Consider the following 25,307-nt stretch of genomic DNA (forward strand, 5'->3'; position numbering starts at 1 on the left):
ATTTTATGCATGGCTAACAACAACAGAGAAAGCCAAAGTACCAAAATTTTACCAACCACCTAATTAGAGAGCATTTTACCTTCTTTAAATGATAAGCAGATATTAGCATAGATCAAATGCTAAAAACAGAAATTCAAAAAACATACATAAAAGATTTCTCTTACATAAAAGACTGGAAAAATGGAGCTTGTTGACCAAAACTAGGCTTTGCTACCATATATGGGAAAAGACAGAATTTATACTTTAATGACATGAAAATGTTATCATGCACATTTCAACAAATGAGAAATATCATCAGTGGGATATTTTATGTCCAAGATTAGCACAATATCCTTAACTATCTGCACCTTAGCTAAAAGGAGCAAAAAAATCTGAACATATGACTAGCTGACATGGACAAAAATTACACTATTAGAAATTCATTAGCTCTCTTCATTATATGCAGCATTAATCATAGTCCAAAAAAAAAAAGAAATTATTGGATATCACAAGCAAAATTCATACTATCATACTATAGCCAATCTGCATTATTTTAAAATAGTGGTAAAAAGGGGTAAAAATCACGTAAGATTCAATAATCTATTAGGTTCTTCATACAGTTTTGCTACAACTTATTATGCATATCCATTATTATCTTCAACATTTATCTTGACTTACAGTACCATGGCAACATACGGCTATTGTATTTTAAGACTAACTTAGCTTTTGATTTATAGTTCATCAATAAAGAGATTTTCATACTAAGAAAAATAAAGCATACTTCATTAAATATACATAGACTAATAGTTTTTCATGAAATCTGTAAGTCATGTCATCATTAGGCTGTTAATATCCAACTAACGTTCCTGACCAGATTTTTTTTCAATTAGTGAATTATAGCCACACACTCCAATATATTTAATAAATATTTACACTGTACATTATTTTACATTATATGTTTTAAGCAAAGTATAAATATTTCTTTACAATTATTTACTAAATAAGTAATTTTTAATAAACTAATAGAAAATTAGCCCTTCAAGTTTAACTCTTCAAAGAACTACTTGGCTGAAAATTTAGAGTGTACACCTTCTAAACACACACAAATCAGAGGACTTAAACAAAAACCTTTATCTGTAATTATACAAATGTGAAAGAAAATTTACCTGAAAACATATCTGCAAATGTATCTGACAAGTAGCCAAACAGTATCAGTGATATAAGCTACATTCAATTTTCCATGGAAAAAAAATACACTTGATCTCTTCAAAAATGTATTTGATGCAGTACACTGCCAAGATAAATAAATAATGAACTACTGACTACTGGTCAGCTAAAGGATAGGAAAAAATATAACTGTGGATAGTCCACCTGAGAACCCAGTTATGGACCATGCCTCACAGGCAGCTTCAAAGCAACCATTGCAATTGTCTATAACCTGCCAAGGAGTTGCTCATATCAGGAAAAAGATGTGAAGCGGTCCGGATCATACTAGAAGATTGGGTCACTCCAATTCCTTATCACCTGAAATCATTAAGAGCAAGTAGCAAGAGAAAGAGCAACACCTTAAGGTCACAGCTAAGCCCAGGCACATAGAAATATCCATACAAAATACTTCTAAAAGGCAAACTAAATTTGATTCAATTTAAATCACTTCTAAAAAGTCTGATACATAAATGCTGATGGTTACTTCTGGTCATGTATAATTAAACGTCTGTTCTTCCAGCGACGTTTAAAAGATGCATGGCTAACAACTTACCACACGTAAGCTTGGATCATGTGGCAAAAGACAAACAAGCAGTAAGTGGACTGACCAAAAAGACAAAAAAAAAAAAAAAAAAAAAAAGGAAAAGAGGAAGTAGGGACAAAACAACATATATCTTCCTATCACCCTCCCCCTTGCCTTGTCACAAGCTCATCCCAAAACTATGGTTTTAAGAATTAATGATTCCATGATAACTGCAGGGGTTTTTTTCCCGTCAAAGTAGACTCAATTGACCTTCTTATTTGGCAGATGTCTTTAATTCCAGTTATAAACCAAAGGACTCAAACTTCGCTATTCAGTTACAGAATACAGATATATGTGAAAAAAATGCAGGTTGAGAAAAAGATGAAGGAGAAAATAATTTTTTCAGTAGAAATTTTTTAAAAAATGCTAGTCAGAAATCAAATGAGTTGGAAAAAGTTGCCAAACATATTTTTTTGAACACTATGCCAAGTCTGTGAATCTAGACAAAGACCAGTAGTTGAAAAACAGAAGAAAGACAACAAACAAAAAATAGTTCATGAAACTTGCATAAGTCCACAAAAACTTATGAAAACTCAGGACTTTGGACTGCAATTTGAGGTACAGATCAAGGGACCTTCTAACCACATGGTGATAATGTAGGACTTCTCCCTACACGACAGAAAGTAGCAAATATTATTCTACCTATGCACAGAGACAAGAGAGCTTGGACCCAAAAACCACCACAATTTAGTTGTTTTTGTCCAGAAGGAAATAAGGAGAGTTCTAGTAGACAGATATATGGATATATTCCAGATATAATAGACAGACTGACACAGAGGTATGAGCAAGACTGATAAAAAGAGTTTAAGGAGTCACTAGTTTGGCTAGGAGTTCTACTAGGAAGCTCTCCTCAATTCAGACATGCTCATCAGGAGCATCAGAGAATTTAATTCAAAGGATGCTGAGGCCTACTCACGAGCTTCCTTGATCAGGAAGAGCAGAAAGTAAACAAAAAGGTGTTAATCTGACTAAATTCCCTCTGAAGTCAATGGCAAGTCTTACAGGATTGACCTAAAGTGCTACTAAAAAAAAATCCCTTCATGCTAGCAATAATAAAATGGATAAAAAATGTTTGGGAAGAAAAGACAGGGGTGAGGAAGTAAATGTGCAAATAGACCCCAGGGAAGGGAACTCATCTGGGAACCAAAACCACGTTCACACAGAGTGTCAGGTAGCAGACAAACCTCCACTTGGAAGCAAAGGCATTTTCCATCTAGACCAGGGTCCTTGGGACCCTGCTGTGGTGGAAGGGGTATCCATCGGAGATAATAGTTTTTGACCAAAACAACCACCAACACCATATTTTTCTGAGGATTGTGTGATTGCATGAAGAGTACGATCACCACTACCACTTCAAAAACAGTTTTACGCAGGCCAAGCATAGTACTAAAGATTACATCTAAACCAGTGAGGTGGGGGGACCTTCCTCAGTAGAGGAATGAAGGTCATTAATTATGGCAGCAAGTTTAGATTCTTGAATAGGACAAAATAATTAGACTCAAATTGACAATCTGAGCAACCTGGTCTGACCTCGCAGCTGACCCCGCTTTGAGCAGGAGGTTGGACTAGGGATCTGAAATCCCTTCCTGAATTATCCTGGGATCCTAAGGGCACCACAGCATGACAGAAAATCAGTATAACTCCTCTCTCAGCAATGTGCTTTAGTGTAAGCAAATAGAGTGCCGTTTATCTTTGTTTTCCTACTCATTTGCAATATGTTGTAGCAGGTAAGAAAGCATGAATACGTAACACATTTTACATAGGCAAAGCAAATGGAAAGATAAGTTATTTGCATGCCCCTCAAACCTAAGAACTCTGTACTTTTAACTCCTCATTGAATATGGTATTAGCAAAAGTTTACAAAATAATTTTAACAGGTAACAATATTTCAAACACTTTACACTTCTTTCCAGACATTTATATATAGTAGAAATAATGACTGGCAAAATTACAGCACACTGATCTGTATACGTTGGAGTTACATCAGCATCTGTGATTCAACTCAAGGGGACCTGCAAGTGAGCAATACAATTGCACAAATTATTGCCAAATTCTGAAATCTGGCAGGATTTCTAATGTTTTTTTAATTTCATGAGATATCTGTCTTGACCTAAAATCTCACAGGAATCCAATGATTTCTGGAGACATCTGTTCACAGAAGAACTGCATTTTAAGTGCTTGCAGCATGAAGATAGCATGGTATTTTCTAACCAGAAAACTTTCATCAGAATAAGGGCTTCCGTTTTGAGAAATTATGATTTTTTTTCTTTTTATAGGAATGTACACCACAGATCTTAGAGAGCAGCTTTACTAGGTCATGGATGAAATTTCTGACAAAAAGCAAAGAGAGACTCTCTCATTGCAGAACAGTTATTGCCTAGCACTGACAGCCTCTGCTTGCCTTCAGGAAGACAGAGGTTTACATCCTGCCTAAAATAAGTTGGGACTTCAGTCTGTCTCCAGCATACCCTGCAAGCGTCCTAATCATTGAACTATTCCTGCTAGGGACAAAGAAGCAACATGCCCCACACACAGGGAGAGAGGGAAAAAAAAATTAAAAAAAAAATAAAACACCTGTCATAATCTTGTTCCAGTTTAGAAGAGAAACAATTTTTGAAATTGAAAAACCTTTTGTAGGTGGGGGAAACCATTTCACATTCAACTCTATTTTTAATAATTTAAGCTGCAGTATGTATCCACAGACAGTCAATGAAAGAAAATCATAACTGCCAGACTGTATCAACACAAGCATGCCAGTCTAATCCAGAGTTTCTTTAGCAGTAAACATCAGATGCTGATAAAAACAGGTCCAGCTATCTTTGTATCCCACCTCTAACAATATCCTGTTAAAGGCATGTATGTAGGAATATTACAAACGTACCATGTGCAGAGTGATTTTTTCCCCAATATACTTTCTTTACCCCCAGTAATCGTCAGTTTAGATTACCTATGGCTGTGTTTTAGAGGAAGGTAAATCCCCCGAAGTGACTTAGAGTTAGGTACCAGAAGAAAAACATTTTTTACTGATTACATCCAGAGATCTGTCAACGCCCTGAAGCTTGCAGCATGGTAGCACTTGCAATTTCAACCTAATTTTGGAAACTGCTGTTCCTATTGCTAGCGTAAATTAACATGAGAGATACACCCACTCACTGTCAGTGACTAAATAATTCACAACCATGGAATAACAGTTTGTACAAGGAGTTTGTTGCCTTCGGTCCTCCTTCATCATCTCCATCTTCGCGGATAATGCCATCACAGAGCAAACTGGATCACCCTAAAGATCAGCCAGCATTCAGGCGATGAATAGCATAAAGGGCAATTGAGGCAAGTCAATATTGATTTACTGACATAACAAAACTACAGAACTGTTTATGTTAAGAGTAACACAGACACTTACTTACACTACATACATTTATACAAGCGAACACTTTCAAAAGACACTTAAATAAATACCCTTCAGATGGAAGCAACATTGTTGGGATTCAGACCTAACAATCAAAAAGTAAAAAGATCTTTAGTACACAAAGGTGCCCAAAAATGAGCTTTGTTTCCTGGAAAAAGAAGCCTTTTAGGACAAATGTTGAGAACTTTGGAGTCCGTTCCTGCAAATTACCCCTCTCTCTAAATGGGAAGGGAAATCTCCCATACCTTCTACCATCCAGCACATCACACAGATTAAAAAGAGGGGGAAAAAATCATTTCCAAATTCAAAGTATATTTTAAAACTAAAAACAAATAAATATATCAGCTAATGTTGTGCTCCTGCAGTAATTTTAACTTTAAACTACCTGAACAGAAGTCCTTTCTCCTACCCTTCCCACCCAGCAGTTTCTTCCCTCAGTTCTTTGATTCATAGCTCAAAACTCTTTTACTTGAGCTATATAAGCAGCTAGTAAAGGAATTATCTGCTGTGTGGATCAACTTTTGAACAGGAACATGACACTACCAGTGAGTTATATAACTATCTGAGACAGTGGTAAGCTGCTCAATATCAGATTCCTAAGATCTATTCCTGACTCTCAGAGAAAAGTGTGATCTGTTGGCTACAGGAGTGCAATGAATTTGACACATTAATTCTGCAGGCAGTGCTGTCAGCTGAATGAAATTTGGTTCTGCCTAGGCCTCTCTTTTTTACCATAAATATAAAATGAGAAGAACTAACATGGGAGCAAAAGGAACTTTGTTCCACAGTAGCAGTTACATAATTTATAAAGATTCTGAAATTTCTTCATGAAGCAGGATAAACCAGAATGTAACTTCTGGGACACCGGTCCAATGCATCTCCTCTTAGAGGATCTCCCACAATGTCTGGCGTTGTTGGTGTCAGGTATATCATTTTCCCACTAATGGCGCAGCACTGACAAATTTGTAAACTCACAGCAGCTTCTTGTTCCAAATTTAAAATTTCTTAGCAGTGGAGAAAAGAAAGCATCTTGTTCTAAACGATGAAAATTACAAAAATGCAATTTACTACAACTTTCACATAGTATTAATATGAAAGATTACGTACATGAAACCTATTACCTGAATTGTGTCGGGCAATATAACCAAGTGCCCAGGCTGCAGCTTCTTTCACACCAGGGTCAAAATCTTCCAAACAAATCACAAGCGTTTCCAGTGCTCCACACTGAACTATTGCCTGAGCTAGCTGTGGAGAATGTTTACCAACTGCTCTTAGCACAAATGCTGCTGCTTTCTTGTAGAAACGCTACACAAATCAGGGGGAAAAAAGAGCTGTTATTAATATTAAGTAGTCTAAAATATAATACAGTACAGACATGCATAAATTAGACTTCTTTTAGTGGTAGCAATATCTCATATAGATCCAAATTAGGACCAGCAGACATCACATAAACAATGAACCTATGGTCCTTGTCTGAAACAGCTCACGATCTAAAATTTGCAGTAAGTGCATAAACAAACAGAAAAAATGAGCAGTCTAAGAGGATATGGGGACGAGATAATAGTCTAGATAAATCTGTTTGTTTAAGTGAGTAGTGAGTGATAAGAGCTGCAAAAACAATACCTCTTAGCATATTTAACTAGATTGCACAGGTTACGCAGGGCAAACTCCTAGAATAATTCTACCCATCTGTGACATTTGCATGGCTTCACAATTTCTGATGTATATACACCATCACATCACTCCTGTGAGAAAACATTGTTTACATTTGCAAACAGGAAATAAACACAGAGAATCAGATTCAACAAAAAATGAGTTTAAGATCTGAATCCTGAAATGCTTAAATAGTGCCTAAGCCCAAGCTGAGATCCTGAAAACCCAGCCTACCGGACACCCGACACCGGACTCCCCTCCCTCTGACCTGGCAACTTGCACCTCTGCTCCTGCATGTGTCCAAATCGAGCTCAATTCTGAGAGGACTGGGCAGCCTGGCACCTGTCATGCACAGTTTCAATCAAGATCCAAGCACACGTCTAGCTTCTTCTACCTATTTCCTCCAGTGCTGAACCAAATACATGCACGTACACAGTGTATCATCATCGGCACGTGTAAACTGCACTGGCGGCTGTGGCTTCTTTCAAAAGCACAATTAAAAATAAGCTTTCCCCAAAAAATTTACATTTCACATTCTCTTTCTATAATTTTCTAGCTTTCATTGGGATATGGAAGATGAAGGTTAAATTTTCTCCTCTGCGTTAAAGTTTCAACACTCAGACCCCAAGCAAAGTACTTCAGCCACAGACAACTGTGTTGGGGGAAAACACTTTTGCTTCCTCTTGAAGCTGCTGTGCAGCAGTAAGTGCAAAACTCATTGGGCCACAAATAAGCTCCTGCCACAGCCACGTGCCCAGAGTGTGCTCTGCAGCCTGGCAGTTGACAGATCAGCCCTGTGGCCTAGCTCAGGAGGGCTCTCCCTCTGTGTGACAGCTGGTTTTAATCCCATTCTAAAATGCTTGATTCTCCCCTGCTCCCTACAGGAAGCCTGGGAACTTTACAGTGCTAGATACCTACTGCCAAGGTACCCAAGACTTAAATATCACCCACATCCTTTCTGGATCAAGTCCAGAGAAACAAAGAACCACATGAGTGCTATTGTGCATCCTGCAAGATATCCAAACACCCTTGAAAATCTGCCCCCAAAGCAGTGAGGTACAACAACAGAGAGGTATCTGCAAAGTAAAACGGACCTGGGCTCGTTCGCTAGCCCTGCAGGGAAGTAATACAGCACACCATGTCAATACAGCCAAACTTCTCCCAAAGCATAGTGGTCTCATCTATACCACTGGCAACTGCCCCTGACTTCTACTATCCCCTAAACCACAATTGGGCATTGCCTGAGAGTTTGCTAGCTTGTTAGTGAGCTTAGGCCAAAACCACGTCAGGAAGCATGTTAACAGTTAAAGAGCATCAATAGTCATGTTCCAGTGCCCAAGTCCATGCCATGGCCCTGCTTCGTTTACCAGTATAGGTGTAATTCCTTAATGCCAAAAATCAAGTGCTCTAAGTTCAAGTTCTATGAGCTAATATAGTGAATACAATTTACAAGTAAAATATTAAACATTATTTAAGGTGAACATAAGCTGGGGAAACAGCACAGACAAAGGGAGAGATCTCTAGCTAGTGTAAGTTACCATAAGTTTTGCTGAACTCAGTGAAGCTAAGATAGTTTACACCAGTCTGTGTGTGTACAAATGTGGATATGTTATTCGTGTTAAGTAACTATGCTTTGAGCAAAGAAAAATACTTCTGGGTTTTTCTTGTTATTCAAAACACATTTATTTACAGACAAGTCATATTCACAGGCACAGTTGGAATGCATTATAAAGCTGTGCATTTTGCTCAGTTTAACCGACAAAAAATTGAGCCAGGATGTGACCCTGTGACTATTTTTCCTAAATCAGTGGAATTAGTATTTATTGCGTGCTCAAAGCATGTGCCCTTTAAGAATAGATGTTGATACACGAGAAGTGAATGGAATGGAAATGCATCCCTTTTTTGCCTATGGGAAGTAACAAACTGCATGCAATGCTAAACTCTGCGTGAACTGGATAATGAGTTTCCTTCGCCTGCCCTCAGTCACCAAGGCATAGGAGGCCTTCCATGACCTCACACTAATCTTGCTGCTGCCCCAAGTGATTCTGAATCACAGCCATCTCACAGATGTAACGACAGCACAGGCAGTAACATGGAAGAGATAAATTAGGGTACTCGGGCTAACTTAGGAAGGGCTCAGTTGTTGAAGGATTTTTTCCCAAATAAAAAATAGAGAATAAAGACTTTTGTTCCTCTCCTCCCTTTAAAATACAAATAAATTAAACAAAATGGTTATAAATTTGTCTAACTAAAACCTTAATTTTCTTTCCCCACCATACCAGTGTCTTGACATTAATGTTTTTATTTGACATATTTAAGATAAACTGTATAGGCATTGACCGATACGCAACAATGAAAACGTGCAATAAGTACTTACATTTATATTTTTCTCAAAAGACTGAAACAAAGATATATCATTTCCAAGCACTATTTCCATTGAAATCCTACTTTTCCTAAACCCAATAAATCAAAAATACAACCTAAGTACGGCTATGATTTCAATACATTAACTCTCAGTTTGCTTTCTTTTTTCAGTGATTAGAAAAAGTATTTTAAAGCATTTCTGTTAATCTAGGTTAGGATCCAAACACTAGAATATATGCAAAAATATATGAAGAAAAATGGCAAGAAGGGAGAAAAAGAGACCACTAGAATCATAGAATCAGTAAGGTTGGAAGGGATCTCTGGAGATCATCTAGTCCAACCTGCACCGGTCTACACTTCTTTCTTTTTATGTTTTTGACAAATATGAAGATTAAAGTATTTCAGTGTATTTTCCTATGCCAGTAGTTTGATATTTTGTATGCTACAGATTTTTAAATAGTTATGCTTGGAGATATTAAATATTCCACTAAAGAAGTACGGTCTATATTTTACAAGTGTTTGGTATTAACGACAAATCCTAGTCAATTACCATCAAAGCTTTTAAACTGTCTCGTTTTTAAAGAGGAACCTTTTATAAAGTATCATTCAACATTTTGAAAACAATAGTGCCATGGATACTTTTCATATAATAAGCTAAGAGGTAAGATAATATTTTAAAGTCAAACTTATTTAAAGTCAAAATTAGGCACATAATACAAACTGATCTCTTAGAAGTTCAAACATACATATTTTCTTTGACTTCAGTACGTTTATTGCTGCATTAAGAATAACAGCAGACAGGCGAAAAGGGAAGATTTCCCCTTCCTCACATCTAAAAAAAAATACTTAAGAAAAACGATGTCTTACATTCTGCTCGGACAACGAACACACGAGCTGAGGAAGAATGTCTCCCTTCACAACTGCCTCTGCCAGGTCATCATTATAATTGGCGAGTCTCCCAAGAGCCAAAGCAGCAGTCTGTTGAATAGTTGGGACCACATCCAGCAAAAGAGGTCTCAGCAAAGCCATCACACCTGAGTTACATAGGAAAGAGAAAAGTCCACTCAATAAGTAGAAACTTCTCTAAACATTTGCCTTTATTCATGAAAATCTGTTAAATTACTCTTCAAAATAATAGAAGCTTGTAGAAAATTCAGGAGTTCCCCTGAAATGAAGTTGGCACTTGGATAGCATTGCTGACATGTAACAATATTCCTGCCCATTTTTCATAGGTACAAAACACTTCTGAAATATAAAAATTTCACATGTAGAAATAAATTACATTTAAGCATATATAAAAATACACGTGTTAAAGTAAATATGCACAGGAAACTCCATCTGGAGGTTCTGGTGAGCAAGCACTGATATGTCACTCATTATTCAGCCTGCCAACTGAACCTCTACACGGAATTACACAAAATTACTAATAATTCCATCTATTATACACAGTGACTGACCTGGGGACCAATAGCCATAATATATTACATTCCAGACAGAAGAATTAGAGACTTTATTACCACATCATTATTTATAATGTGTTTATACTACAGTCCACAGTGTATCAGCTAAATATGAAAGAAGATGAAGTCCCTTCTCAAAGGAATTCTTACACATACACACAAGCTGTTGAAATTACAGGTAAGGTAAGCAGCCATGACACGAACCATAAGCAGTCATAGCACAGGAAAGTCCTCACATGGATAAACATTTGGCTAAAAATAGGAAATGGTAGGAGAAAACATTCCACTCTTGCAAGAAGAGGAGGTCACAACACAGTTCCTCAAGAGCCTGTGCCAGGGCACATGCTGCTGAATATACCGATACTCATAAATGATCAGGAAAAGGGCAGGAATAGTGCAGTGAGAATACCTGCTGGTGCTTTGAAGTTATTCAAGGTAGTACCAACTATGAGAAACTACAAAGTCTGAATGACTGGATGATAAAATGGGAAGTGATATTTCAAGCAGATAAGTGCAAAGCAAAACAGATGGGAAAGCCAATCTTAACTTCACACATACACAGTGAGGGACCCCAAATTGATCACTACTGATCAGGAGAAAGATCTTAGGGTTATGACAGACAGTTCCATGGAAACATCAGCTTAGTACTCAGTAGCAGAAAAGAAAGTATGCATACACAGGCATGCAGAGCTCTAGGGAAACAAGTAGAAAACGTAACAGAGACCATTACTACACTACTGTATAAATCTATTTTGCATCTAATCCCTTCTCCTACAATAAAACTGGAAAAGGTTCAGTGAAAGGCAACAAGGATGGTCAAAAATTATTACTCTATATATGGAAGCTATTCCCACAGTTAAACTAAGACCCTTCAGTAGGGTTTAAGCAAGGTCCACAGAATCTGGTTTAGCATGGAGCAGGCAGCTAGGGATCAAACACTGATTTTTCCAATAATGTATGAAGCTAGTAGAGGCTCCGTTCAGAAAGAGATGATTTTTTACACACACACACACACACACACACAAAAAAAAAAAAAAAAAAAAAAAAAAGCACCACAGTATGGTAGAGCTGTGGAAGTTCTTGCCAAAGCAGTTCACACAGGTTCAGAAGAAGACTGCACAAGTTCCCAGAACAGAAGTCCATTGGACATTACTAAATACACAGAAACCATATATACTTCAGGAAGTCCCTGAGCTAGTAACAGTTGGAGGCTGAGCAAATACTCAAATACTCTTGTCCTGTTTTATTGTCTTCCCTAGGCATCTAGGTATGTCTCCCATTGCAGGCAGAACAGTGGGTTAGATCATAAGAGTTGCTCTGATCTCCGGTCTGTCAGACATGGCAATTCTTCATGATCCTTAAACTATGCAGGGAGATTTATAGCTTAATAGGGAGCAGTTCTGAATCAGTTTTATCTTTGACAATGGAGAAAACTCTAATATAACCAGAATGGAACTGCAAACAAAAAATTAAAAATAAGAACACGGTTGCATAAAGCATATGATTTATAAGGACTGAGGAGAGGAAATTACTTGTACTATAGTTATTTGAAAGTGCTGCTCCTGTACCAGCCAGATGCATGAATTAATACTTCCAAGCTTTAGTACTTCAGCTAGAAAGCAAGGCCCTCTGGAGCTGCAAAACTGCTATACTGGAATACTGAACATTCAAAGGTAAGATTAGAAATTTTTCTTTCAGTTGTCTGGGTTTTCCACTAGATTTATTTGCATCAGATAAAGATTTAGCTGATTGATCATAGGCACAAGAAGAAAATAAGACTTCTTTTCTCAAGGGCTGTGTGCACTCGTAAGCCATGTCAGCACCAAAGATCTTTGGGTGCAACAGACCTACAATGGTGGGATCACTGTCTCACATATAACATCCAGGAGATGTTGAGCAGACACATCCTGACAAGAAAGGAAAAGCTGAGTGGCTAGGAATAGTCCAAAAGGATGGAGACTACATCAAGGCATTTTCATAGCTCATACAAGGCACCCTAGAAGTACAAAATCAGGTTGACCAGCAGCAAAATCCTCATAGAGAACACTTATTACTTTACCTTAAAAAAATCAAATTGCTCTCAGCAAGCAGAAAATAACCTAATAATTTACAGATGGCTCTGAACAAGGAAAAAAAAACCACTGTGGAGGCCATGCCGACCAGTAATGATGTTGTTCTGGGAAGGTAACTCCTGCCAACAGATGCTGCACAGCCATGACAGGTATGACTTTCCAGGAGGTTCACAAGCCAAAAGAACATAGGTCTCACTCATGGGGAGACACAATAAAAGGAGAAAAGTGAGATGAAAACATGTTGTCTAAATAGCACTCCAGAAGCACTAAAAATGGCTCTGCAGCATGCATCACCTTAACATGTGTATGTAGAGCCTACGTAAATAGCTCTCTAGTATAGCTGGGGCCTGCTCACACTCCTATCAAAGTCAACAGGAGATGAAACAGGCATCTTGCATAGTAACAGTCAATGTCTAGATAGTCCAGCATTGCAAGATCAATGGGAGTTCACTCAGCACCTTGGAGGAATCACTACTTCAGGATGTGGCCAACAGATTGCCATCTTCTCACAAACTCCCTGAAATGGTGTGTGCACTCTCATTAGTAAATTATGCTTCGCATCAAGATGTGTTAAGTACTTTACAGGATAAATTAAAAGAGAGGAAAAAATATATATGACAGTGCTAACACCATCTATCTTCCAATGTCAGCTTATCTTCCAGTAAGTCACCTGCACCCTCTACAGGAGGGCATTTTCTTATTCTTCCCCTCTAACAAGTTGCAGGGTCAAGCATCTGCTGAAATTCCTAGAGGGACCTTCTGCTGTTCTGACTCTTTACACTGAAGATATTTAAGCAGGAACAGTCAGAAGTAGGATACTTGTGTTTAGGGTACGGACGTTACATTTGAGACTTCTAAACTGAAAAGATACAGAACTGAATTTTCTGTTTTGTGAAGAAACCCTGAGTTTTATTGATAGAAAAGAGACTATTAAAAATGGTTGAGAAAAAGAAAACACTTCAATATGCAGTGTTATGTCCCTAGGAAGCCAACAGCTTGCTGGCTGGCACATTCACCCAGGATGTGGGAGATAGTCCAAACCCCACACTGAATCAGAAGTTCAAATTCAAGGTTTTTTTACATCAGAAATCAAGTAAGTACTAAGCTATTGAGAAACCAGCCCTACCAAGGAGGTGAGGCAGTCAGACTGTGCTGATTTGATTGATAAGTCCATCCTAAACAGAAGAACCCGTCTCTCTCGAAAGTTTTCTCTGTTTAACTACATTTCCAAAACAAGTTTATGTTTGAAGAAATTGCTATTTTATGGCAAAGAAATGTGTCAGCCAAATATTTCTCGCCAGTTTGACACCTAGCTCACTTGGTCTCAGCAGGAAGTATGCATCTCCGCTCAAAGTCATCCTGCAAGATTTGTATTCTGAGTCTCCCAAAGAGAAAAATATAGTAATTGTACATTTTCTCTCTCATCCTTTGAGCACAAAGGGTGATGTCCTCAAAATTCAGCAAATATTTTAACAGACTAGAATTACTGTAGATCAGAGGAACCCATGAGCTAGACCCAGACCATGCAACATGTTTCTGGCCTGCATGATACACCCAGCCACTGCAAAATGTAAAATCACATTTTGAAAAGTTTACATAAACATACACTTTGAGTTGATCCAAATATGAGACTTATATGATTTGTATTTTCAAGATTAGCTAATACAGATTTCAGTTCTCAAACATGCTAAAAACCTTGAGCCTGAAACAATATTGCCAGGCAGCATGTCTCCCTATGACCAACACCATTTATTTCACTGTAGTATAAAGCATGGTGATGACATTTAAGTGTCAGCACAAAATGTTCCACTGCAAATTATTTTAGCTAATGTAAGTGAAGGTGAGGAAAGAGATGAAAAGTGAAATGAAAGCAAATGTTTGCGATAAGATACAAGATGCTAAAACATGGTGTTAAAAAAAAGGAAAAGAAGAAAAAACAGGGACAGATGAGAATAGTTAGAAATTAATAGAAACTGTGCTGACCCTGAAGGAGAGTATATTTTCCCAAAGTGATACCTGAATGTGAGAAAAGATAGTGAACAAATAATTACCATGACAAGCACTTTGGTGGTACAAGAAAAGGAAAAAATCAATTTTTGTTGCTGTACAAGCCTTATATTGACATCAAATTAACTGAGAATTGAGTGTGTAGTCCTAGATTATGCCTGCACATTGAACGTAATTAACAGCCTCTATCTCCCTTTCCTACATCATCTAAAAATCAGTCTATTTTCTCTCCATTGAGATTCTATCCACCATCCTCTGACCTCTCTGCAAGACCAATTGCTTGACAAGTTTTCATCATTTTCAGCGTTGTCACATCTTCAGTAAACTGAGTATTTCTCTCTTAACAGTACTTAGGATAAATAAACATTAATTCTGAGAACGTATAACTTCTGCTGCTCAGAGGTTATATATTCTCTACTAAAACACCCATAGGAAAGCAAAGATGTCCATCTTTCCACAAGCTTTGCAGACACCGCTGAAAAGGACAGATGTTCCTGGCACAGAAGGAGGTTTTACTCTCCAGGGCCCAGCTCAGTTATTTTCTCTCTGGTGATCTCCTCGATTTGATTTTTTCCTATCTTTGACTGTCCCATCTAGAATAGTCTACTCTTCCTGCCCAAAGAAGTCCCAGCCAGGATTCCTATCAACATTTTGAATTAAAATCAAACTACTTTAGCAATTCCTTAAGACAGAAAAATAGATAGGAAACTTCCAACAATTTCCTCTAACTTAAACTGTTCACTTGAATGAATAGGGCCATATAGACCAGGGTGCAGCAGTGTCTTGCCTAAAACTTTAGGGGAACTCGTTGGTCTTCTTCTAAATAAGTCTCGTCTTATAGAAGTGGGAAATTCACTAATTCAGCTACACAGAAAGTAAAGAACCACAAAACAAGGCATTTAGACCATTAGACTAGATTTGTTTTGGAAGTATTCCCACCAGCAACTCAGAAACAGGGTAACACATAACTACTGCCAAATATTCTTTCTTGCATCACGTAACCTTGACTGACCCCGGGCAAGGAATGGTTCCCCTTTCTATCCTCAGTTTCCCACTCAATTGTTTTGAAGAATGATACACTTCAGAAGCTGAAGCACGCTTAGCACACACTTCTCAAGTGGAGCTGTTGTGCACAGGCCTGATTCACTTTCTTTTTGCAACCAACTGCTGGCTGCTGCCTATCTCTATCTGGAAAAAGCTCAGGGCAGCAGTAGGTTCCAAGTTTTTCATTCCATGTTTCTTCAGCCAAACAAACATTAACTATGCCGGAGATAGCAGCCTTTGTTTGGTTATTTCAATTGCTTAGGGGAAAAATACCTGAAAGTCTGGCAAAATTTCAAGTCCACCCCTCAACTCCCCCAATGCAAGTCAAAAGTCACAAGTCAGAGAAATGTCACTCTAGGTTTTAAATTCTCTCCATTTCTGTACCTAAAGATGGCCACTTCCCTCCTGTGCTCTCCTTCCTTAAAAATAGAATTTTTCAGCCTTTAATTTTTAAAATTGAAATAAAAGTAATTCTTTGCTAGTTTTACTGTCTCTCTGATATACTCTTACCTTGAAGATGCTGTCCTTCTAATTTACTCCTTGAATCTAATGTAATGTTGTCTTCTCATTTTTGTATGGTACCTGTTACACTAAGAACATTCACTGAACTAACAATAATGCTCAAGCATTTATTGTATAACCTTGACTTTTCAGCAGTCCTGACATCAGATTCAATGACTTGACAAAAATAACTGCACTTTATTTCTTTGTCTCATCACTGCTCCCCATCTTCAATGACTTTTTCCTAGAAACAGCACAGCAGCGAGATTAAAGTAGGAAGCATAAGACTTTTCCCAGATGAAGAGTGAGAAAGAACTTTCCTTTTCTTGTCTTGAGGCTGCCTCTTCCAGAGGCTGGATGGTACGTGTCTCCCCAGTACGTATTCTTCAGGCATGACTCACCCCGAGAAAGGACTCCGCAATGTGACTTTTCTATGTACAACACAACTAGAATCCTTCAAATATCAAAGAGAACATAAATGCCGTTTGGTAACAGAGACTCTGGGTAATCAAGTAATTTGTAACACAATTACCAGATGGTGGGAAACATAACACAGATTCAGTTTGACAGCAGGGGCTTGAGAATTTTGAGGGAACACGGAGCAATAAGCTTCTCCTTCCTCAAATGCTGATCTGGAAAATCATTTCTCAGACCCTGTTTCCACATTAATTGAACAGTACTGAGCCTGTTTCAAGATGACTGAGCTTCTGAAAATGCCCTTCACAGGCCTAGCTAGCGGCCACCAGCAAAACTTCCACATAATTCTTCACAGACACACCAAAACCAAGGTGGTCACAATGAGCTATTTCCTCCCAAAGGCCACTTCCTGAGATGAAACGGATGTTGCCAATAAGTTCTACCTTTGAATTTTCTACCTGAAAATCTCCTCCAAACAGACCAGGAGGCAGAAAAGAAAAGGAATCATGAGCTTTCAGCTCATTGACTTTCAGAAGCAGATAGTCCTCTGACTTTGCAACATTTTATTTCTCTTCCTCTGTAATCCCTCTGATACTTTCCTTAACACCTGGTCTCCTTTTTTGCCATCAGGTACCACATCACCATGCCTCGGGGAAACAGCCACTCTCCTCATTTGTCCTACTACAGCTCCAAAGGGGACCTTTTGCCTCCCAGACCCCATTGCATAAGTCTCTCCCACTTCTTCTCCTGCTTCTATTTCCCACCCACCAAGGCTCAGCAAAACTTTTACTTCATAAAGGTTAAGTGCATCCTTCTCCAGATGAAGTGCATAAACCCATATGTTGAAACTGGCTACACGGGAGCACTGGAGTCTGTCCCCCTTGCAAGATCCAGATAGTGCAAGAACACAGATTTTTTTTAAGGGAGCAGCTCTTTTTCCATGCAGCTGACTTGACAGCCTTCCGTCCTGTACATCCCATCCTCCCAGCAGGCTTTTTACAAAGCACTGTGTGATCAGAGCACATTCTTTTATATTCTCTAAAATGCAGAACTGCATCCTGAAATCCTTTCCCAGAACCTGATCCTCCTTACACAGGGCCAAGTGTCCAACTGGCACATTTAAAATAGGTACATTTAAAATATGTATACTAAAAGGAGGAGTCTGAAAGAAGTATGAGGGAAAAAAACAGAAAGTTCACGTAATTGCACAAGGGAAATAAATCTAAACAGCCTTTTCTAAAAAATAAAGATTCCTGAAACCACTCCAAGAATTTGGGAATACAGCTTTTAAAGACTGTGACCAATGGAATAGATCTGGAGCTACGAGAGAACTGCTCTTCATGACATCATCTTTGGGGGGGGGGGGGGGGGGGAGAAAAGAGAGAGAGAGACCATGAAGCAGGAGAAAAGCTGCCATGCCACAAGCATTTGTGATGAAGCCCTAGTTACACAGAGGCCAGCCTGGCCCCCAAACTACAGCCTCTTGCCAACGTGGACTGTGAAGAACAGATACAAGAAAATATACCAAAGGTGCAAGCGGTGGAGAGGACTCCATCCTGCAGGAGGGTGCAGCTTGTATGGGAGATACCTAATGATAATCTGAAAAACTTAAAAGGAACAATCCCATCACCATAAGCTGTAGTGAGGAAAAAAAGTACAAAAAATTAAAGAATAAAAAAATAAATACCCAAAAGTAATACAGGTCTTATTCTGACATATTTATCATACTTATAAATTACTCAGCAGAAAGTTCTGTTTCACAGAGACTATGTACAGAGTGCCACACTTCACAAAGCATAAAAAGAAAGCAGAGCTAGGCTCTCAATGATTATCCTTCTTAGAAATGTACTGGAGCCAGTTCACATTTTCTCCTAAATTTTCTAAAAGATAAAAGGCTTCCCGACCCCCAGCACAAGGAAGAGGGCTCAAGTTCATCTGGCATTATAATTGAAAATGGTCCGTTTCTAGGATCTGAAAACTTGGAAGGAGGAGGAGCTGTGGGGCTCACTGACGCCTTCCAGTGCCAGACCTCATGAGCTGTAACTGCCAGAGGAACAGATTTATTTTTAAAGAATATGTTTAAAACTTACTGTCAGAGTAGCTTCTCCCATTAGTCAAGAGCCCTCTAGAAATGAGATATGATAAATGAGTTGTCTGTCATTGTTCCAAGCATATATTTATCAAATGAAAAGGACTCAGGATATTTGGAGGAGCATTTTTTTCCCTGTATATCAGCATTAATTAAACATTCAAAGGACAGATCCTGAAATTATTATTCACGGTAGAATCTAATCATAATGTACCACCTTACCAAAACTCGCCAAAGCAGCACAGAGAGCTGGAAAAGATATGGGAAGAAGTTCTGAAAATAGAACTTATCTGATTGTTTCTTGCAGTGATGTCTCTGTCGCTGAAAGCAGCTGTGCTGCAAAGGACTAAAATCCCAGGACATTCCTGACCATGACAGAGCCAGGGCCATGTAAGGATCTCAGCAGAAGTCCAGGGCCAGATTCTAGGTCCCTGGTTACAATCAAATTCAGGACTTGCTCAGTGGAAAAGGGTGCTCCAAGAGCTTCCGTGAGTAGATAGAGAAGCCTCAGAAGGAAGAAGCATCAGGAAAAAGTGGCTCTCTCTCTTTCTTTGCCTGATCTGCTTTCTTTTCAGCTTGTCAGTCCCACTAGTGTCCATGCAGATTACATAGGAGCCCCCACAGTAGCAAGACATTAAGGTTTCTCAGCAGCAAAATCAGCATAAGAAACTCTTACCTCTGATCTCAGCCACTTGCTCCCCTTCCAAGCTGCAGTTCACCATCTCCTAACTTGCAGTAATACAGCTGCATTTATCTGTTTTGATGCTGTACAAGCAGTGCTTATAGTACAGTCAACAGTTATTTTTAAGCACATTTCCACCTTGCATAATGTTAGCAGGTCCAGACATACATTTGCAAAGAACCAGGTCTCAAACTATTATTTAATTTTTAATATGACATTAAGAATTTATCAAAAGGACTTCTACAAATAGGATCAAATGTTTTATTCCTTGAGCACTTTGATCTTTCACTGTTACCAGTCTGAATTTTGGATATTCTGGGAACATGAACCAAGGCCAATAATGCAAGAGTATACCAAAGTACATTTTAAGGGCTCAATTTTGCTCTAATTCAGGTCAATGTAATCTTGCCTTCTCTTTCAGCTGGAAAAAAGACTGAACCCTGGCAACCTCTGAGATCCAACAGAAGAACCTTGCCAAGTGCCCTTGACTCCTAATGCCAATGAAAAAAAGACAGCAGGCAAAGACTTTCTGCATCTTCTTTAAACAGCGATCTCCTTAAGGAATAATTAACTTTCCTCACCACAACACCAAAAAATGGAATGTAGTCCCCATCCTTTATATATAGATTTATATAAAAAATACATATATGGACAGATATCTTTGTTTCTCAAATCATTGCTCTCAAATTTTAATAGAGGCAGCTCACTAGATCAGCACCATAAAAGGCATGCCAGTTGTCTGCTGGACAGCTAAATCTCAGAGTATTTGTACTGGACCTTTTTTTAAAGCAGTTAACTGCATTTCTTATGGGGCAAGGTTTTAAAACCCATGTATGGCATATCCAGAAAAGGTCAAAACTCATAACTCAGATTGTTATAACTCTATAATTATGAACTGGTCTTAAAGACAGGAGCTGGCAAAACAGAATTAAATATTTGTGTGCCTCAGTAATTCAAATAATTTCTGAAAGGAAACACTATATTTGCAAACACTACCCTCTTTCCTAACATCTTAGAAAACATTTGAAGCTTTTGAAAAAGCAGGTCAGTACCAGAACAAGCCAAGAAGGATCATATGCTACACAAATGCACTTTTCCAAACTAGTACCCCAGGGTCTGATTCTGCATTCCTTACACATTTAACCCTCAGGGCAAACATTAGCTACACACAGAATAAAGTTTCAGGCCTCTGAACAGCTTATTTCCTCTACACAAGCATCAGACCAGTTCTGAGGAAAAGCCATACGCAGATTACATCGAAAAATTATTTTAAGAACAAGAAAGACAATGCAATTAAAGTTAGTCTGCCATTTTGTTTGCATTCTTAAAATAGAGACTTTCTGCATTTTTAAAGTATTTAAGTGTAAAAACACAGCTTTAATGGGTACTCTCCCTCTCTCTCCTTGTGGGCAGATATTAGAGCCAGAACTGTAAGTAGACATATGGGGTCTTTTCTCACAAATAAAATAAAGGCTATTCCTGACAACAAAATGTCACATTTAATAAACAAAGATAATTTGTATAAATTAAAGCAGTAGCAATAAACCACTGAAAATTTTAAAGGGAAAAAAAAAACAGCAAGGCAATGTAAAAGGCCTGGAATCACTATGTCACTCCCATAACGAAAGTCTGTAAGAAGAACTTAAGTGATCAATTTTCTACAAAATAACTTTAATACAAAAGTTGCAGTTTCAAAGAACCAGTTTTCCTCTTGGGGTTTTGTCTGTTTGTTTGTTTCCATTGTATCTGGAAAAAAAAACGACTGCCAACTTTAAAAGATCTGAGAAACAAGTATTAAAAACAAAATCATGATAAAACAAAATACAGTCAACTCATGAACACCGTATGGTAAAGCAAGTCCAGCTTTTTAGCACTATTTCAAACTGTCTTTCAGATGTCAGTTACTCAGCGGTTCTTCTTTTTCCTCTTTTTACTAAGCAACTCGGGAAGGAGAGGCGCAGCTCAGCCGGACGCCAGCAGCGCAGCAGCCGGCAGGAGTGCCCCACCGGCTCCTAATGCTGCCAGTTCCCAGTTTCCTTCATGACATCCCCCAACAGCAGCACGGCAAAAGCGAATCTCCTGAAAGCTGAGCACATCTGTCGGTGAAAAGCACCGAGGGATGTACGAGTAACTGGTAAACTAGCAAAAACTGGTTGAAGCACAGCTTCCTTTGCTAATCAGTGCTAGCTCCGCTACGAATTCTGCTCTGTCTACTGCCCATAAAACGGCACTGGAGGCACGGGGAAGTAAATTAAGAAACGGATCACGCTGGCAGATTTCCCTTGCGGAAAAAAAGAGAAGAAGAAGAAGAAAGTCAGAATCCTTAGGAGACCATAGCCGGAGACGCTTACAACTCCAAACAAAACCAGAACTAAAACTGCAGACAAGGAAGGCAACCTGCACGCGGGACCGACGAGGGTCATTAGTTGCCACGTCTCGCCCCAGAAGGCTCGGCAACCGCGCCCGCGGAGCGGGCAAACGCCCGCGCGCAAACGCTCCGCGGCTCTACGGGAAAGAAAGATTAAAAAAAAAAGAAGAAGGGAAAAAAGGGGGAAATCCGCAGCGACCTGCCGGCCCCGCGGCTTCCCCCGCGCGGAGGCCGCCCGCCCGCCGGGAGCGCGGGTCGCCGCGGAGCTCCGCGGCCGCGGAGCACGGGGGTGGGGGAGCGGAGGGATCGCGTACCTGCGTTTTGGAGGGTCTCGATGTTCTGCGACCTGGAGGCGAGCTCGGCCACGGCCTGCACGAACTGCGTCCGGGCGCGCTGGTACTGCTCGAACACTGCGGGCGGCCGCCGTCAGCGCCCGGCTCGGCGGCCGCGGCCCCCCGGCCCCGCCGCCCCCCGGCCCCCGGCCCCGCCGCCCCCCGGCCCCGGCCCCCCGGCCCCGCCGCCTCCCGGCCCCCGGCCCCGCCGCCCCCCGGCCCCGGCCCCCCGGCCCCGCCGCCCCCCGGCCCCGGCCCCCCGGCCCCGCCGCCTCCCGGCCCCCGGCCCCGCCGCCCCCCGGTCCCCCGGCCCCGCCGCTCGCCGGCCCCGGCCCACCTTGCAGAACCTGCCTCTGGCTCATGGCGGCCGGGCGCGGCGCGCTGCGCACCCCGCGCAGGGCCGCGCTGTGTACCCGTCTCCCCGGCAACCGGGCGGAAGCCGCGCCGCGAGGGGGCGGGGCTCGCCGCCGCCGCCGCCGCCGCCTGGTGACATCACGCGGCCGCGCGCCCCGCGCGCCCCCGCTGCGCCCCCGCTGCGCCGCGCTGCGCGGCGGTGTGCGCGCGGCGGGCTTTGCGCGGTGTGCGGCGGGGCAGGGAGGCTGCGCCTTGCGAGGGGGCAGCGTGTGCGTGCGGCGCCCCAGCGCAGCCCCGCGGGGACGCCGTCCGCAGGGGCTACATCCAGCCCGTGCCGGGAGATAGAGCATCAGTTCGAGGGTGCTCAGCTACACCCGCGGGGCGGGCTGCCCGGGAGAGGGAGCGGGGGCAGGGAGGGGGGGGAGGAGGGGATGGGGATGGGAACGGGGATGGGAAAAGGCAGGACAGGAGAAAGGGCAGGTCAAGGGATGGGGATAGAGATAGGGAAGGACAGGACAGGAAAGGGGGCAGGGCAACGGATGGGGATAGGGATGGGATGGGATGGGATGGGATGGGATGGGATGGGATGGGATGGGACAGGGGTGGGACAGGGGTGGGATAGGGGTGGGATGGGATGGGATAGGGGTGGGATAGGGGTGGGATGGGAGAGGGATGGGATGGGATGGGATAGGGATGGGATGGGATAGAGATAGGGATGGGATGGGATAGAGATAGGGATGGGATGGGATGGGATGGGATGGGATGGGATTGGAATAGAGATGGGATGGGATGGGATGGGACAGGGGTGGGATAGGGGTGGGATGGGATAGGGATAGGGATGGGATGGGATGGGATGGGATTGGGATAGAGATGGGATGGGATGGGATGGGATTAGGATTGGGATTGGAAAGGGCAGAGCAGGGCAGGAGGAGATGCAGAGCAGAGGAAGAGGATAAGGACAGGCTAGGGAAGGGCAGGAGCAGGGCACGGAGATAGGGGCGGGATAGGGAAGGCGATGAGGACGGGGAGCAGGGCCGGGCCGGGCGCTGCCCTGGCCCCGGGCGGCGCCGCGCTCCTCCGCGGCGGGCAGCGGCCCGCGCAGCGGCGCTCACATCCCGCCGCAGCTCCGAGCCGCCCGCTCGCAGGCGGGACACGTTGCTCCTGCGCGCCCGGAGGCCGCTGGGGAGGACGGAGAGGCGGCGAGCGCAGCGCGGTGCGCGCAGCGCGGGCGGCTCCCCGCGGAGAGCTGCGTCTGCCGCTGCGCCGGCTCCCGCCGGAGGGCTGCCGCGGCCCGCTCCGCCCCGCGCAACTTCCGCGGGGCGGGGGAGGGGGCTGGCAGGGACGCACAGCCCTGCCGCGGCGCGGGCTGAGCCCTCCGCGCCTGCGGGACCCCCCGCCCGCCTCTCGGTGTCACCGCGGGCGCGGGACGGAAATAAAAAAGTGATAAAACTTATTCTTCTGGGAGGGGAGCGTCTTTTTTTTCCTTGCTTTTTTTTTTTTTTTTTTTTTTTTTTTAACCGCCGCTGCGGTTCCTCCTCGGGGATCCCCGCTGTGGCACCGCGCTGCTGCGGGGCCCTCGCGCTGCGCCGCCGCGGAGGGCGGCGGCGGCTTGGCAGGGCGCGCAGCGCCAGTATTCCTAGTTTCCAAGAGCATTTCCCCCCCCTCCCCCGAAGTGTACCATTCTGGTAGACAACCCGGGGGCTGGCTCCCACTTTACGCGTATTGGCAGCTCAGTCTCTGAGGACTACTTACGAATAGCAACCTTCACAACCGGTCAGCCGGGGGATGCCTACCTCTAGGAGCAACTGTCACCCTGGAGGTCCTTACAGCAGCTAACTCAAACGGTGGGGCTGAAAAATAAAATGAAGGTTATCAGGATTTGAATACAAATAGACTCCACATCTGCTCCTGTAGCTTTTGAGGGCGATTCCCAAGACGCTGGATATTTGTGAACGAAGTTGCTAGTTAACTCTGCTATCGATCAAGCTGCTCTGAGTGAAATTATGATTCACAGCCAGAGTTACCATTCAATTAAAAAAAAAAAAAATCCCTTCCGCACCCACCTTCTAAGGCACAGTATTTTCATGATTTCATAGGCTGGTATTTTGTTCTGCAAAAGTCTAAATGTGCAAAACCAGGTGACCCACATGACACAAACATATTATTTGATAGGTAATAAAAAGTTTTGTCTCATACCTTAAAGTTGAAGGAAGAAATTATTTCAGCCACATTTTAAAAGTTTGAAAAAGTGTAAGAAAGACATGTAATTCTAATAAATAATCCTTGTATTTGCTCAACTGAAAATAAGTTGAGCTAACACAAACAGTATTATGGTCTAAAATGAGCTACATGTTTCCAGGAGTATTTAATGCGAAAAAAATCTCTCTTTAAGCAAACAAACAAAACCGGCGATGTGTTGTTCTTTACAAATAAATACGACAAATTAAATCAGATTGGTGAGAAGGTCGTTTGTCACAGAAAATATTTTGGGAAATTATCACCATGTGTACTTCAGAAGGGAACAGCTGTTAAACACATTTCTTTATACTTATTTCTGTTCTTAAGTTAAATAAAAAAATAAACAAAAGGTGATGAATTACTTCCAGAGTTTTTTTTAAAAAAAGCAGATGTGTCGATTACAGATAAATTGATTTATCCGCATAATTAAGTCTAATGTTCGGGTAAGTGAAGCAGTCAAATGCATCCTGAACACCTCCAGCGCTTGCTGTTACATATCTTTCCTGATACTGAGAGTCTGCTCATATAGGTAATAATAATAATGAGGAATAA

General features: G+C 41.6%; 1 protein-coding gene across 3 annotated transcripts in view; it reads right to left on the reverse strand.

The window, feature by feature from the left end:
- Positions 1-22,583, reverse strand: part of SPAG6 (sperm associated antigen 6) — a 39,295-nt gene extending 16,712 nt beyond the window's left edge. For 2 of the 3 annotated variants that reach the window (XM_062567712.1, XM_062567711.1), the window contains exons 1-4: positions 22,501-22,583; positions 22,146-22,241; positions 10,059-10,225; positions 6,296-6,479 (exon numbers count right to left, since the gene is read on the reverse strand). In XM_062567712.1, coding sequence (XP_062423696.1) covers positions 6,296-6,479; positions 10,059-10,225; positions 22,146-22,241; positions 22,501-22,525 — 472 coding nt within the window. In that variant the 5' untranslated portion in view covers positions 22,526-22,583. Of the gene's footprint in view, positions 1-6,295; positions 6,480-10,058; positions 10,226-19,457; positions 19,531-22,145; positions 22,242-22,500 lie in introns of those variants that run through there. The other variant, XM_062567713.1, reaches the window with a different exon arrangement.
- Between the last annotated feature and the right edge of the window lie 2,724 nt (positions 22,584-25,307).

This window comes from Rhea pennata, chromosome 2, assembly GCF_028389875.1.
Source record: "Rhea pennata isolate bPtePen1 chromosome 2, bPtePen1.pri, whole genome shotgun sequence".
Classification (NCBI taxonomy): Eukaryota; Metazoa; Chordata; class Aves; order Rheiformes; family Rheidae; genus Rhea; species Rhea pennata.